At 44.2% G+C, this 16462-nt stretch overlaps 1 protein-coding gene across 1 annotated transcript in view; it reads left to right on the top strand.

The window, feature by feature from the left end:
• NCAM2 (neural cell adhesion molecule 2) overlaps nt 1-16462 on the top strand; it is a 272786-nt gene that overhangs the window by 169433 nt on the left and 86891 nt on the right. Inside the window, exon 13 of the mRNA XM_065401487.1 lies at nt 12571-12690. Coding sequence (XP_065257559.1) covers nt 12571-12690 — 120 coding nt within the window. The remainder of the gene's footprint in view (nt 1-12570; nt 12691-16462) is intronic.

The following is a 16462-nucleotide window of genomic DNA, read 5'->3' on the forward strand; positions in this document are numbered from 1 at the left end:
TTGTGTACATTGAGTTTGTTCCAGTGCCCGTCAAAGTCAATGTAAAGATTTACCCTTACTTTTTTGTTTTGGATCAGGGCCTAACATTGTTCTTTAATTTCTGGCACTTCAAATTTTATAACAGTAATTGTTTCACCTGTGTATTATTAGCATTTCTTATTAGATTTAATTCAATGAAAAGATGTATCAAAGATGATCCCTGAGGTATCTTCAGGCATGAGGTTCCTGCAGTTTCTTTAGATTCATTTTGTGTACCTGACATCTTGGAATCCTTAAATTACCTAATAAAAATGAAAATTAAATATGTGGAGGAAGAAAATATTTACGGGTAATTGTGTTTTGGTGACTGTGTACAAAACATTTAATATGCTTTTGCCAAGTATAGTTTTTTAATCAGTTACAGAAAATTATATTTTAAAATGAAATGATCCATTTAACAGCATATTTGATTCACAGGTAATTAAGCTGTCACTTTTTTTATTTCAACACTGTAATAATTTTATATTATAGTCTACAGACTGGTGCAACTTTCTGACAGAGCCATTATCTCACTGATTTTTAGAAGATCTGCATTTAGTTTTGAATTTTTATTAAACAGACACAACATACGGTCCAAACCCGTTTCCATAAAAGTGAATGGGAGTTGTGCCATTGATTTCAATAGGATAAGGATTGGACCCTTAGTTTTGTTTTTTCTACCAATCTAGTATGCAGCTTGAAATATTTTCATTATTAAAGTGCATCACATAGTCTTAGTCAAATTCTGACATTTACAGCCAGATGCTTGAATCATCATTTATGAAATTAGTTGTTATTTGGGCAAGACAGACATCTGGAATTGGGACAATGAGACTGTTTCTGAATATGAATCAACACAATTCCTACTATGAAGCAAAATCCCTAAATTTCTTTTCTTTCTAATTTATTTCCATTCAGAATACATCCCCTCTCTCTGTTTCACAAAACGTCTGTGGCCTAGATCGGAAGATCAAACTTCTGAGGGCTAATTTGTTAGAACTTCTGTGGATCAGTGGTAGAGAGAGGGGGTTTGAGCCTTTCTCTCTCATATACACACATAGATCAGACAGGGGACATAATTTTCCAAACCCATAATATCCAAGGATTGCAGAGAAATTCCTCAAATCTCTTGACTTCCAGAGAAGGCAGGGACATTTTTACAGACTGCCAGTACTTCAACACTATCCCCCCAGACCCATTCTTAATGCTGGCAAAGTTTGCTTCCTTTTCTTCTCCAATTGCTTCCCTAGATCTCTCACCCTCAGGGGGTTTCACAGCATAGAACCAGTTTACGATTATGTGAGTCAGCATAATCTTACAAAAAGGAGGCCACACAGGTTTCAAGGGAGATGATGCAGCGGAGGGAAGCCTTCCCTTCCTCCTGCCCCATCATTGTGGAGCTTGAGAAAAGCAATTGTGTCAGAAGTCAGCGGTCCTGTTTCCCTATTGCCTTGCACCATGTGTAGTCACTTACCAGGTGAGGGCAAACAGGCTGTAAAACACTACTAAATGAGAACTTTCCACGTACTGGCACTGGTGGTAGTTTTCTTATGCTTGCTCACTATAAGGTGCAACATAATGGAGAAGCATACCTGGAGATAGGAGAGATGATGTGTCCTAGTATCAACCATCCTCGTTGTGACAGAAATGTCTCCCATTTAATAGAAATTCTGCAGTGCTCCCACTTTCCAAGATATGCATCTGAGAGCATGGACTGACTCTGGTTTTGTAGCTAGTGATAGGTTCCACTTGCTTCTGGAAGTTATCAAAACAGAAGATTAATTTCACATAGCAGTTATTCAACCTTTATCTAGGATTTTTTATGATATTTACTTCTTCGGTGAATTAGAAACAGAGACAAGAAGAAATCTGTTCTGTGCAACAGCTAACTCCACAATCTTCTCAGTGTATTAATGTATACAATATTTCTATTAACTGTCCTCATAAAAGTATCTACTGTGGGATTAAATGTACTATAACTGTATTATTTGTACCCTAGCTTTCCTTTGTTGGGTGATGATTTATGTTGTCCGTGGCAATCACAAGGGAGTCATGATGCTATGCAGTCTTGTTGGGGGGGAGTCAATTTAATATGACTATAAAACCTAAATAATTCCATTCTCATATCCTACTATGATAACCAAGCAATATAAACAACCTACTCTTGGTACCAGAAAATCCTTTTTAAAAATGTGGTTAGATTTATGACACCATTTGTTTCACTGCGAACCTTGCAGTAACAATCTTTGCACTTTATATAAATGCACTATTCTGCTTGATAGCCGTTAAAATCCTGTGATAATGAACGAGACTTCTCAAGCTGAAACAGTTATGGACTGCAGCTGAAATACTGTTTGACTTTTACATGCAGAGACTGATTTTTTTTTCTTTTCCTTTCTTGCTTTCTCTCTTTCTTTTAAGTGTTCTGTCCCTTGCAGCTTTTCTCCTACAATTTTGGGTCACACTCCTCTTACACAAGGCCTTTCTAATCCTTCAGAACTATTGTCTGGCACCATATGACTTGCACACCAATAGCTAGCTCCTTACCAGTGGGAAGAACAAGGCCTGGGCAGTTTAGGGTGTCTGTACCATATTTATAGGTCCAATAATGCCTTCAAAACCTGAGAACCTTTTCTTCCCCAGCAGAGTAATTGCTCAACATGTATGACTTGACATGAGTAAGGCCTACCCATGTTGAGCAATTACTCTGTTAGTAATCCCAGCAAAGTGAAGGAGTCGGCCTGCAGAGCAGAGTAAGGTACTATTTAATGCATCACACTATTTGAGAGTCATATATGACAAATGCTAGTCACATCACTTAGTGCACTTCTGGATAATGCTCAGAAGCTATAGGGAGGTGGGCAACATGAGAACCTTCAAAAGAATAGAATAGAATGTAAGTAAGAGTGGCAGAAGATGATCCTAAATTATTGCTGCTCCTCGGGACATGATACTGTTGCCAACAGTATCATGCATGTATATGGTAAATGATGCACACATTAGTAAACCTTCTGGGTTTATTTTAGTTTGTGGAGATGCTTTGCAAATGTAAACCTTATCACTGCAGTGATGCCTGTGAAAGTTTGCCCGGGTGACCATTGATAAAAATCCTGAGTCATTCACAGTCACTTAGGACTGGCTGTTGGAGACTGTAAACCCTGTTTAGGAAGAGAACAATATCAATCTGAAGTTGGAGAGAGAGGAACTGGGCATTATTTTACTCAGATTCCACTGCAATGGGTGCATACATTACACATTTTTGATAATTACTGTATTTAATAATGCACTCCCATCCCCAACATTTCATTACAATGCAATAAATTGCATTATCTGGCAATGAAAAGTCCATCGTATCTTTGAGATCCTATTAGGCCCTGGACATTCTGCCCTTCAGTAGTTGGATAGTTCCTGTACTTACCACCACCTGGCTATTACTCTAGTGCTTTTTTTCTGCTTGAAGAAAGAAAGGGGTTCTACGTAATATTATGGTTTGTCCTAATTTCTTCCTTGTATTCTTAGAAAAAAATCATAAAACAATCAAGGGCTACATTATACCCTCAGATTTTTAAGCAGAACTTTCCATTGATGCCAATGCTTGGGGCCAGATTATGCTGTCAGATTTCAAGCATATTGTTTTCATAAAGCTGTTTTTCAGATCAAGGTATCTGATGCACAGTGATATCTAGGGGGTTCAAATGTAGGCCATGGTCCTTTAAGCACTGAAGACATGAGTAATTTTGCTCATTTAAGTAGTCCCATAGACTCAATCATGTGCATAAGTGTTTGCAGGCTTGGGCCCTTAGATTTTATGGGGTTGTTAACACATTAGGATTTTATGAAGGGAAGACTCATAGCCACAGTTTGATGCTGTTTAAATTTTAAAAGCATTTGCTGTGCCACTAATTTTTTGTATGCCCGAAGGTTTATTTTGAATGCCATTATTCAGATGTGGAAAGCAGTCGTGTCTCAAAGGCACATCAAACAGGGCTGCTGCTTATTCTACTCTTTTCATTTCATCTTGCTATAGTTGAATGCTATATATTGTAAAATTTCACCTCTTCTGAAAATATGAATATTATCATCAAGTAACTTTATTTTTCAATAGATAATTGCTAATAATTTATAGTTCATTTTTTTTAAATATGAAAGAATGATAAAACTAAGGAATGCTGTTAGACATAAGGTGGGAGGGATAGTTCAGTGGATTTGAGCATTGGCCTGCTAAACCCAGGGTTGTGAGTTCAATCCTTGAGGGGGCCACTTAGGGATCTGGGGCAAAATCAGTACTTGATCCTGCTAGTGAAGGCAGGGGGCTGGACTCGATGACCTTTCAAGGTCCCTTCCAGTTCTAGGAGATAGGATATCTCCATTAATTATTATAACTCTGCAGGTTTGTTTGTGAAAAAATCATCACCATGTGTCAATGACTAATTCATATAATATGCTCCTAATAAAGTGTGAAATGTGTAAATTCCTGTTTTCCAAAACTCATTACACTCATTTAGCTCCACTTGTAATGGGGCTTCTATCTACTACAGAAAACAAGAGGCATCCAAAATAGACAGGATAATAAATATGGAGTCAATAAAATAACAAAAGTAATAACAGAAACAATATGTGTTCTGTAAAAATAAAACTTAAAAAATGATACTAAATCGACCATTGAAATACTTCACCATTGCAACAAAAAAAAAAAGGCTCCCTCGCACAGTGACTCCAATGGAGTCGCACTACCAAAGACTTGCGGCTGCCCCTCGAAGGTGGCTGCACAGTAAAGAGAATACAGCCCTAGCTCTACAGGGCAGGTGAGGGTTGATGTGCTTCCCCTGCAGCACATCCAATCTCCATCCTTTTTCCCCATGTGGATCTGAACCCAGGGGCCTGGGAGGGAACAGGGAACTTTATTGAAGAGGCAGCTGAGTACCCCTTCAATGTAGGAGCAGGGAAATCATGTTCTGTGGATCCCCATTGTGTTCAGATCTCAAGGCGCATATGTGACGTCAAGAACATTTGCATCGATCATGCCAAGTCTTTTCATAATATACTGTACTGTGTTTCCAGAGAGAATCTGAAATCAAACTCTTTTGTAGATTATATTGCTCATTTGTTGTACCTTGTCTGTATATTTGTATTATTAGGAGTATAGTTCATTTTATGCAACTTTTTTTACTGTTCTAAGCATGTGCTTATAATTTCATCCTGAAATACAGCTACAGTTCTAGAACCACGCTTGATTTTCATGGAATGCTCAGGCTAGGGTTTGATTTCCCCTTCTAATACATGGCACTTACTGATGTGCATCTTGGGAAATCAACTCTTGCTCTTTTAAGTGCTCTTTAACAGCTTGCTGAAGATATTAGGTGATGTATTTATGTCTCTAAGGTTAAGGTGCCAACCTTCTTTTCTGAATCATTTGTTGAGGATGTCCCTGAGTGCCTTGGCTTGTAGGCATTCCATAGACCTCTCTTTAAGGATCTACGGATGGGATCAGTTAACGTTTAGATTCTTGATATTAGGACTTAGAAAATTTCTTTTGCTTTTGACAAGAATCTTCTCTCTTTATAGATTTGTTAGTAAAACATTGTGCAATTTCCACAGCATGGCGAATGAATAATTTACATACAATGGGCAAGGGCGGACACTGTGCTCTGTCTGAGGAGCACATGGTTCAGCTCACATTGTGGGGGAGCTGGTGATGGATGCAGACATGTCTGAAAAACTTCTCTAAGGGTATGTCTACACTACGAAATTAGATCGAATTAATAGAAGCCGGTTTTATAGAAATCGGTTGTATACAGCCGATTGTGTGTGTCCCCACATAAAATGCTCTAAGTGCTCTAGTCGGCGGACCGCGTCCACAGTACCGAGGCTAGCGTCGACTTCCGGAGCATTGCACTATGGGTAGCTATCCCACAGTTCCCGCAGTCTCCGCCGCCCATTGGAATTCTGGGTTGAGATTCCAATGCCCGAATGATGCAAAACAGTGTCACGGGGGGTTCTGGGTACATGTCGTCAGGCCCCTCCCCCTCCGTCAGAGCAACGGCAGACAATAGATTCGCGCCTTTTTACCTGGGTTACCTGTGCAGACAACATACCACGGCAAGCATGGAGCCCGCTCAGCTCAGCTCACTGTCACCATATGTCATCTGGGTGCCGGCAGCCGTGGGACTGCATTGCTACACAGCAGCAGCAGCTAACTGCCTTTTGGCGGTAGACGGTGCAGCATGACTGGTAGCCTTCATTGGCGATCTGGGTGCCGGCAGCTGTGGGGCTGGCAGCCGTGGGGCTGCATTGCACCAGCCCCCTTGCCTTTTGGCAGTAGATGGTTTATTACGACTGGTTACCGTCCTCGTCGTACAGCAGTGGCTGTCAATCATGGGCACCTGGGCAGACATGCTCAGTTCTATGGAACTGTCTTGATGATGATGGTTATCAGTCGTAGTATGCCATTTTCTGCCACGCGCCCTGTTGGCTCATCGCACGTTAGCTGAGTCTTCCCTGAGCAGCAGATCGTGCAATAGGCCTGAAGGCTAACTGCCAAGCGCCCAGTATTTGCTGCCAAGCACCCAGAAAATGCCGAGGGCTATCAGTCATGCTGCACCGTCGTCTTAAGATGTAAAAAATAGATTTGTTCTGTATTCATTTCCTTCCCCCCTCCCTCCGTCAAATCAACGGCCTGCTAAACCCAGGCTTTTGAGTTAAATCTCTGGGGGGGGCCATTCTGTGTGACAGTTGTTTGTGTTTCTCCCTGATGCAAAGCCACCTTTCTTGATTTTAATTCCCTGTACCTGTACGCCATGTCGTCACTCGCCCCTCCCTCCCTCCATCCCTCCCTCCTTCCCCTGGTCCTTCAGATACTAGTTTCGCGCCTTTTTTCAGACCAGACGCCATAGCTAGCACTGGGATCATGGAGCCCACTCAGATCACCGCGGCAATTATGAGCACTATGAACACCACGCACATTGTCCTGGAGTATATGCAGAGCCAGGACATGCCAAAGCAAAACCAGGACCAGGCGAGGAGGAGGCGATTGCAGCGCGGCAACGAGAGTGATGAGGAAATGGACATGGACCTAGACCTCTCACAAGGCACAGGCCCCAGCAATGTGGAAATCATGGTGTTCCTGGGGCAGGTTGATGCCGTGGAACGCCGATTCTGGGCCCGGGAAACAAGCACAGACTGGTGGGACCGCATCGTGCTGCAGGTGTGGGATGATTCCCAGTGGCTGCGAAACTTTCGCATGCGTAAGGGCACTTTCATGGAACTTTGTGACTTGCTTTCCCCTGCCCTGAAGCGCCAGAATACCAGGATGAGAGCAGCCCTCACAGTTGAGAAGCGAGTGGCGATAGCCCTGTGGAAGCTTGCAATGCCAGACAGCTACCGGTCAGTCGGGAATCAATTTGGAGTGGGCAAATCTACTGTGGGGGCTGCTGTGATCCAAGTTGCCAGGGCAATGAGAGAACTGGTGATATCAAGGGTAGTGACTCTGGGAAACGTGCAGGCCATAGTGGATGGCTTTGCTGCAATGGGATTCCCAAACTGTGGTGGGGTGATAGACGGAACCCATATCCCTGTCTTGGCACCGGAGCACCAAGCCACCGAGTACATAAACCGCAAGGGGTACTTCTCAATGCTGCTGCAAGCCCTGGTGGATCACAAGGGACGTTTCACCAACATCAACGTGGGATGGCCGGGAAGGGTACATGATGCTCGCGTCTTCAGGCACTCTGTTCTGTTTCGAAATCTGGAGGAAGGGACTTTCTTCCCGGACCAGAAAATAACCGTTGGGGATGTTGAAATACCTATCGTGATCCTTGGGGACCCAGCCTACCCCTTAATGCCATGGCTCATGAAGCCGTACACAGGCAGCCTGGACAGGAGTCAGGACCTGTTCAACTACAGGCTGAGCAAGTGCCGAATGGTGGTGGAATGTGCATTTGGGCGTTTAAAAGCGCGCTGGCGCAGCTTACTGACTCGCTCAGACCTTAGCGAAAAGAATATCCCCATTGTTATTGCTGCTTGCTGTGCGCTCCACAATATCTGTGGGAGTAAGGGGGAGACATTTATGGTGGGGTGGGAGGTTGAGGCAAATCGCCTGGCCGCTGATTACGCGCAGCCAGACACCAGGGCGGTTAGAGGAGCACAGCAGGGCGCGGTGCGCATCAGAGAAGCTTTGAAAACGAGTTTTGTGACTGGCCAGGCTACGGTGTGAAACTTCTGTTTGTTTCTCCTTGATGAACCCTCCGCCCCTCCCCCCCCACCCAGTTAACTCTACTTCCCTGTAAACCAAGCACCCCACCCTCCCCTACCCTCCCCCCCTTCGAGCACCACTTGCAGAGGCAATAAAGTCATTGTTACTTCACATTCATGCATTCTTTATTAATTCATCACACAACTAGGGGGATAATTGCAAAGGTAGCCCGGGATGGGTGGGGGAGGAGGGAAGGAAAAGGACACACTGCAGTTTAAAACTTTAAAACTTTAACACTTATTGCTCGGGAAATCATCTGGGGTGGAGTGACTGGGTGGCCGGAGGCCCCCCCACCGTGTTCTTGGGCGTCTGGGTGAGGAGGCAATGGGACTTGGGGAGGAGGGCTGTTGGTTACACAGGGGCTGTAGCGGCGGTCTCTGCTCCTGCTGCCTTTCCTGCAGCTCAACCATACGCTGGAGCATATCAGTTTGATGCTCCAGTAGCCGGAGCATCGACTCTTTCCTTCTGTGTGCAAGCTGACGCCACCTCTCATCTTCAGCCCGCGATTCAGCACGCCACCTCTCCTCTTCAGCCCGCGATTCAGCATGCCACCTCTCCTCTCGCTCATATTGGGCTTTTCTATAATCAGTCATTGACTGCCTCCATGCATTCTGCTGTGCTCTGTCAGCGTGGGAGGCAGTCTGTAGTTCTGTAAACATTTCATCACGCGTCCTTCGCTTCCGCTTTCGAATATTCACTAGCCTCTGTGAAGGAGAAAGGTTTGCAGCTGGTGGAGGAGAAGGGAGAGGTGGTTAAAAAAGATACATTTTAGAGAACAATGGGTACACTCTTTCACGTTAAATTTTGCTGTTCACATCACACAGCACATGTGCTTGCGTTACAAGGTCGTATTTTTCCTCTTATATTGAGGGCCTGCCGGTTTGGTGTGAGAGATCACTCACGCAGTGCCAGGCCACAGATTTCAGCTTGCAGGCAGCCATGGTAAGACACAGTCTTGTGGCTTTTTTAACCTTCTTAACATGTGGGGATGGTTTCAAACAATACTGCTCTCATTAACCATACCAAGCACCCGTTGGGTTGGCCATTTAAAATGGGATTGCAATGTAAAAGGAGGGGCTGCGGTTTCAGGGTTAACGTGCAGCACAAACCCAACTAATTCCCCTCCCCCACACACCCAATTCTCTGGGATGATCACTTCACCCCTCCCCCCCACCGCGTGGCTAACAGCGGGGAATATTTCTGTTCAGCAGAGCAGGAAGGGGCACCTCTGAATGTCCCCTTAATAAAATTGCCCCATTTCAACCAGGTGACCGTGAATGATATCACTCTCCTGAGGATAACAAAGAGCGATAAAAAATGGATGTTGTCTGCATGCCAGCAAACACCGGGATCATACGCTGCCATGCTTTGTTATGCAATGATTCCAGACTACGTGCTACTGGCCTGGCGTGGTAAAGTGTCCTACCATGGCGGACGGGATAAGGCAGCCCTCCCCAGAAACCTTTTGCAAAGGCTTTGAGAGTACATGAAGGAGAGCTTTCTGGAGATGTCCCTGGAGGATTTCCGCTCCATCCCCATACACGTTAACAGACTTTTCCAGTAGCTGTACTGGCCGCGATTGCCAGGGCAAATTAATCATTAATCATTAAACACGCTTGCTTTTAAACCATGTGTAATATTTACAAAGGTACACTCACCAGAGGTCCCCTGTGTGCCCACAGGGTCTTGGGTGAGTTCGGGGGTTACTGGTTCCAGGTCCAGGGTGATAAACATATCCTGGCTGTTGGGGAAACCGGTTTCTCCGCTTCCTTGCTGCTGTGAGCTATTTACATTATCTTCATCCTCATCTTCCTCGTACCCCGAACCCGCTTCCCTGTGTGTTTCTCCAGTGAGGGACTCATAGCACACGGTTGGGGTAGTGGTGGCTGCACCCCCTAGAATGGCATGCAGCTCCGCGTAGAAGCAGCATGTTTGCGGCTCAGCCCCCGGACCTTCCGTTTGCTTCTCTGGCTTTGTGGTAGGCTTGCCTTAGCTCCTTAATTTTCACGCGGCACTGCTGTGCGTCCCTGTTATGGCCTCTGTCCTTCATGGCCTTGGAGACCTTTTCTAATATTTTGCCATTTCGTTTACTGCTTCAGAGTTCGGCCAGCACTGATTCATCTCCCCATATGGCGAGCAGATCCCGTACCTCCCGTTCTGTCCATGCTGGAGCTCTTTTGCGATCCTGGGACTCCATCATGGTTACCTGTGCTGATGAGCTCTGCGTGGTCACCTGTGCTCTCCACGCTCAGCAAACAGGAAATGAAATTCAAACATTCGTGGGGCTTTTCCTGTCTACCTGGCCAGTGCATCTGAGTTGAGAGTGCTGTCCAGAGCGGTCACAATGAAGCACTGTGGGATAGCTCCCGGAGGCCAATAACGTCGAATTCCGTCCACACTAACCCAATTCCGACCCCCTAAGGCCGATTTTATCGCTAATCCCCTCGTCGGAGGTGGAGTAAAGAAACCGGTTTAAAGGGCCCTTTAAGTCGAAAGAAAGGGCTTCGTCGTGTGAACGTGTCCAGGCTTAATTCAATTTAACGCGGCTAAAGTCGACCTAAACTCGTAGTGTAGACCAGGCCTAATACTCTTAGTCGGGAAGGACCTGGTGTGGACAGCAGGCAATGAGGGAAGCCCAAAACACATGCATCACAGGAAGGGAGGTGCTATCCCCCCGCCCAGCTTTGGTGCTTTGCTTAGCCATTGGCTGGGCAAGGGGGAATGGGGTCAGGTGACTGGCTGCCAGGTGCCTCCCCCCTTTGCCTCTTTAAATTATCTCAGGCTTTTCAAAAGCCTCTTACTCTCCAGTTCATTCCCTGCCCTCCCCTCTCCCCAGTTGTAGGTTAGAGGCTGTACTGCTTGTGATGCTGTGGCCTGATTGATCACCCATTTTTAGGAATCAGGAAGGAATTTTTCTCATAGGACCAAATTGCCATTTGGTTTGGTGGGTTGTTTTGCCCTTCTTGCAGTCTCCTGGAGGCACAGTTGGATTGGGAACAATAAGATTCAAAGTTCATACAGTGTTGTTAAGACTACTGACTTGTTGCAACTTGTAGCCAGTGTCCAGTGTGGGTACAGGCTAAATGGGCCAGATCTCAGAGATAAATGAGACCTTGGATTTCATTGCTGGATCTTGCACATGTGGGGAGGAGGAGCCTGAAGTCTTTGCAGAATGAAGTCCCCCCCCCCCCCCCGCCTTGTGGCTTCTGTTTCTCCATCCTCCTCATTATGTGGGGTGGTGGTGAGAGGTTTCACAGTTGTGCTGAGTCTATGGGATAGACTAGGAGGGTCCACCCAAAGCCCTGTAACTAGCTTTAATCAAATAACTCCCTGTTATGTTGGAGCTAGGGGTGAGCAGGGTAGTACCACTCCCTAAGGTATAATTAATAAACTTGCAGCCTGCCATTTAAACCCATTCCATGTGTTTGTCATTCACTTGCTTACTTGTCCCGCTCAATTTACAGCAGCTGATAATGGCCCCAAGGAAGGCGCTATTGCATCCAGTTTTCAACTCGATTTAAGGGAGCCCATGACCTCTTTTCCAGATCTGCATTTTCCATACAGGTGGCCTGGAGGGTGAGGATGCCAGAATAACCACTGAAGCAGCCCCACGCCACCTGAGGGTATGTCTACACAGCAATTAAACACCTGCGGCTGGCATGGGTCAGCTAACGCACAGGGCTTATGTTGCAGGGCTGTAAAATAGCTGTGTAGACATTTAGGCTGGAGGCCAAGCTCTGGGACACCACACTGGCAGAAGCTCCTAGAGCCCAGTATCCAGCCCAAGTGTCTACACAGCAATTTTTAGCTTTGCAGCACAAGCCTGAGTCAGCTGATGTGGGCCAACCATGGCCATGCCGGGGTCTTTTATTCCAGTGTAGACATAGCCTGAGTATCCCTTCAGTGGGGACATCATCCAATGGTGTTCAGGGCAACTGTTTGTCAATGGAGTGGGCCAAAAGTGCCCCAATCTTACTGGGGAATCAGGCACGCCATCTCATAGAAATGTGAAGCACTACCAAGCTCTTTATATTTTCACTTGACTTCTGTAACTCCTACACTAATGTCCGCAGACGGTATAACTTATTTAATTGCAGCAAAATTTGTGTAGTAACAAAACCATTTGAAACTATTAGCATTGAACCAGATGAATATTTTTCACTTTTGTAAATAAAACATTGTAAAATTAGACTCCTAATTTCAAAGCAAATGAATTACAAAATGGCCTTGGAAATGTTATCTTAATCTATCATTTTGTCAATTTTTGTTTCATCGCTTTCTTTTCTTTCCTTTCCTTTTAGCAACGGTTGTTCTTAGCAATCTGGAACCGAACACAACATATGAAATCAAGGTTGCAGCTGTAAATGGAAAAGGACAAGGAGAGTATAGCAAAATTGAGATCTTTCAGACTTTACCCGTTCGTGAGTAATGTCTTTGGTTTTAAATGAAAAGTTAGTTTATTTGTTCTCTTGTCAGCCTATTTTACCTCTAGTTCAGCTCATAATTTCAAAAACGATTCACTCTGAATAAAATGCACAGTTTACAATACCACATTCCCCTAGATTATGATGATCCCTGAAATCTCATTTTCAGGTCATTTGGATGATTGGATAATTTCCAATATTTATTTATATTTATCAGAATATTAGAATAATCTTTAAAATTTTTATCCTAGAGAACATAATATTAAAGTTTATGAGCATAAATTCTGCTCTCATTTATACCCATGCAGTACCACTGACTTTAATGAGAACAGAATGTGGCCATTTCAGTAGACATTTTCCCCAGCAAATTATCCCTTGCCCCTGTTCACTGAAATCCAGATCTCCTTTGTCCCCTGACTTTATTTATAGTATATATGTAAATTTCATGTAAACACATCCCTTTATTTAAGACCTGCTTGATCCATTTTGGCTAATTGTTGCTACGTGAGTTTGAACATGCCCCACCAATGTCATCGGGGGGGAAGTCATAACTTTACATAAAATGATGCCACACACATTTCATCACAACATTATTGATCAATGAATTATGAGTTTTAAAATGATACTTATAGGCATACTTTGTGCAAAAATTATTACGATAGTGTGTAGGATGTGAATACAGGATCAATTTGGTCATACTAGGTCATTCTTAGTCCATGTCCCACACCTGAGTCCAGTGTTCACCTCCACCCAGGCTCTTCCTCCAGGATTCTCTTAGTTCCAGTCTCTGCCCCAAGTGTTAGGTCTCTTACCCATACCGAAATATGTCCTCTGGAATCTGGAGAGATCTGCCACTGCGACTCTTCTCCAGACACAGCAGGTGATCCTTACCAGGCCGAGATTCTGGCCTGTGGGACCCCTGGCTGAGACCAGGTCCTCTTGAAGGTCTTGTGGCTGCAACCCTCCATCTAGGAGGCTCCCCTCTCCAGGAGCTTCTCTGACAGGCTGCCTGTGTTGGTAGGTTCCCCAGAGAGCTCTCTTCTTGGCTCCCTGCTCAGCCCTCTGGCTCAGGCTTCCCTTGGGGGTTCCCCTCCACAGGCGTCTCCTGTCTCCCTTTGGAGTCCACTCTGGCTGAGCTTGGGTAACCTTTATCAGGTCCAATTGTTTGTTTACTAATCAGCCAACTGTCAATTACCCCCAGAGAGGGACTTTGTCTAGCAGTCACAGGCAGACTGGGCCCTAGACGCTACCCAGTGATAGATGGCTATGTATAGCGTTTGTTCCTTTGACAGATAGTTATAGCAAAAGGCATATACTGTTGCCATTAGGCCAATTTTTGCCATGCTTATTCACACCGAGTAGGGTTACCACAACCTGTCAAGGGGTTACAACACCTAGGATACATAAAATCATGTATGGTTTGCAAACTCGCAAACATTTCAAAATACATTTAAAGTTAAAGTAGTTCTGAATAGCAGCAGCTTTTATATGACTGTTTATAATTACTTGGGGCCTGGTCCAAAGCTCATTGATAAAATTGGAAAGATTTCCATTTATCTCAGTGGGTTTTGTATCAGGCCTTTAGTTTGGAAATATTAATCCTTGTAATTTAAGGTATGTTAAATGCAGTCTGATGCCACAGTGATGGGTGCACTTTTGTTTGCAAAGCTATGGGGAAAAGGTTAAATAGATTTGTTAGTACTTTGATACATTTGTCTTTTCACTGCTAGTGAAGTCAGGATTGGTTTTGGCAGCAGTTTCATAGAAAGCTTTTCAAATTCAGGGTTGTGTGGTTCAGTTATATAGTGCAACTGTTCACAGCAAGTATGACTAATTACACTGGTCTACAATTTTTGAGAAGTTGTCTGCTTCAGAGATAAAATGTGCTATTTATTATGTATTTTGATGTGCTGAATTCAAATATGACAATTAAAACAACGGATTGGCTACTGTTTCTAAGATATTTAAGTTTTTACATTTTATGTCTATGTATATTGTGTAGATAGTAGAGTTTTAATAATAAATTGTAAACCTAGGTCTTTTCATGTGTTTATGGTTGCTTTACATGATAATAGTTCACCTGTCCTGTTTATGTAACACTTTCAAAATCAGCAAAAGGGTTATATAAATAAAATTTATTATGAAACAAAAGGCAAAAAACTATTCTGTACATAGTTTAGTCCTATTTAGTGTCTACTCGGCGCTTCTTGGCTTGTCTCTTGTATTCATTAAATGGACCATCTCTTGTCACTGTCCAGCAATAGTCTGCAAGCATTGATGGGCTCCATTTGCCCTGATAGCATTTCTCCATTGTTGCAATGTACTGGTGAAATCGCTCGCCATGCTCGTCGCTCACTGCTCCGCAGTTCGGTGGAAAAAAATCTAGATGAGAGTGCAAAAAATGTATCTTTAGTGACATATTGCAACCAAGGCTTTTGTATGCCTTGAGGAGGTTTTCCACCAACAACCTGTAGTTGTCTGCCTTGTTGTTTCCGAGAAAATTTATTGCCATTAACTGGAACGCTTTCCATGCCGTCTTTTCCTTGCCATGCAGTGCATGGTCAAATGCATCATCTCGAAGAAGTTCACGAATCTGAGGACCAACAAAGACACCTTTCTTTATCTTAGCTTCACTTAACCTTGGAAAATTTCCACGGAGGTACTTGAAAGCTGCTTGTGTTTTGTCAATGGCCTTGACAAAGTTCTTCATCAGATGTGTAAGGGTGGTAACAAAATCTTCCTTGATTCAACAAGTGGTGGATGCTGAACACTTTTCCTCCCAGGCTCCAATGACTGTCGGAGTGGCCAATCTTTCTTGATGTAGTGGGAATCTCTTGCACGACTATCCCATTCGCAGAGAAAACAGCAGTACTTTGTGTATCCAGTCTGCAGACCAAGCAAGAGAGCAACAACCTTCAAATCGCCACAAAGCTGCCACTGATGTTGGTCATAGTTTATGCACCTCAAAAGTTGTTTCATGTTGTCATAGGTTTCCTTCATATGGACTGCATGACCAACTGGAATTGATGGCAAAACATTGCCATTATGCAGTAAAACAGCTTTAAGACTCGTCTTTGATGAATCAATGAACAGTCTCCACTCATCTGGATCATGAACGATGTTGAGGGCTGCCATCACACCATCGATGTTGTTGCAGGCTACAAGATCACCTTCCATGAAGAAGAATGGGACAAGATCCTTTTGACGGTCACGGAACATGGAAACCCTAACATCACCTGCCAGGAGATTCCACTGCTGTAGTCTGGAGCCCAACAGCTCTGCCTTACTCTTGGGTAGTTCCAAATCCCTGACAAGGTCATTCAGTTCACCTTGTGTTACGAGGTGTGGTTCAGAGGAGGAGGATGGGAGAAAATGTGGGTCTTGTGACATTGATGGTTCAGGACTAGAAGTTTCATCCTCTTCCTCTTCCTCGTCTGACTCAAGTGAGAATGATTCTGGTGCATCGGGAACCGGCAGTCCTTCTCCGTGGGGTACTGGGCGTATAGATGATGGAATGTTTGGATAATGCACAGTCCACTTTTTCTTCTTTGACACACCTTTCCCAACTGGAGGCACCATGCAGAAGTAACAATTGCTGGTATGATCTGTTGGCTCTCTCCAAATCATTGGCACTGCAAAAGGCATAGATTTCCTTTTCCTGTTCAACCACTGGCGAAGATTTGTTGCACAAGTGTTGCAGCATATGTGTGGGGCCCACCTCTTGTCCTGATCTCCAATTTTGCAGCCAAAATAAAGGTGATAGGCTTTC

Source organism: Emys orbicularis, chromosome 1, assembly GCF_028017835.1.
Source record: "Emys orbicularis isolate rEmyOrb1 chromosome 1, rEmyOrb1.hap1, whole genome shotgun sequence".
Taxonomy (NCBI): Eukaryota; Metazoa; Chordata; order Testudines; family Emydidae; genus Emys; species Emys orbicularis.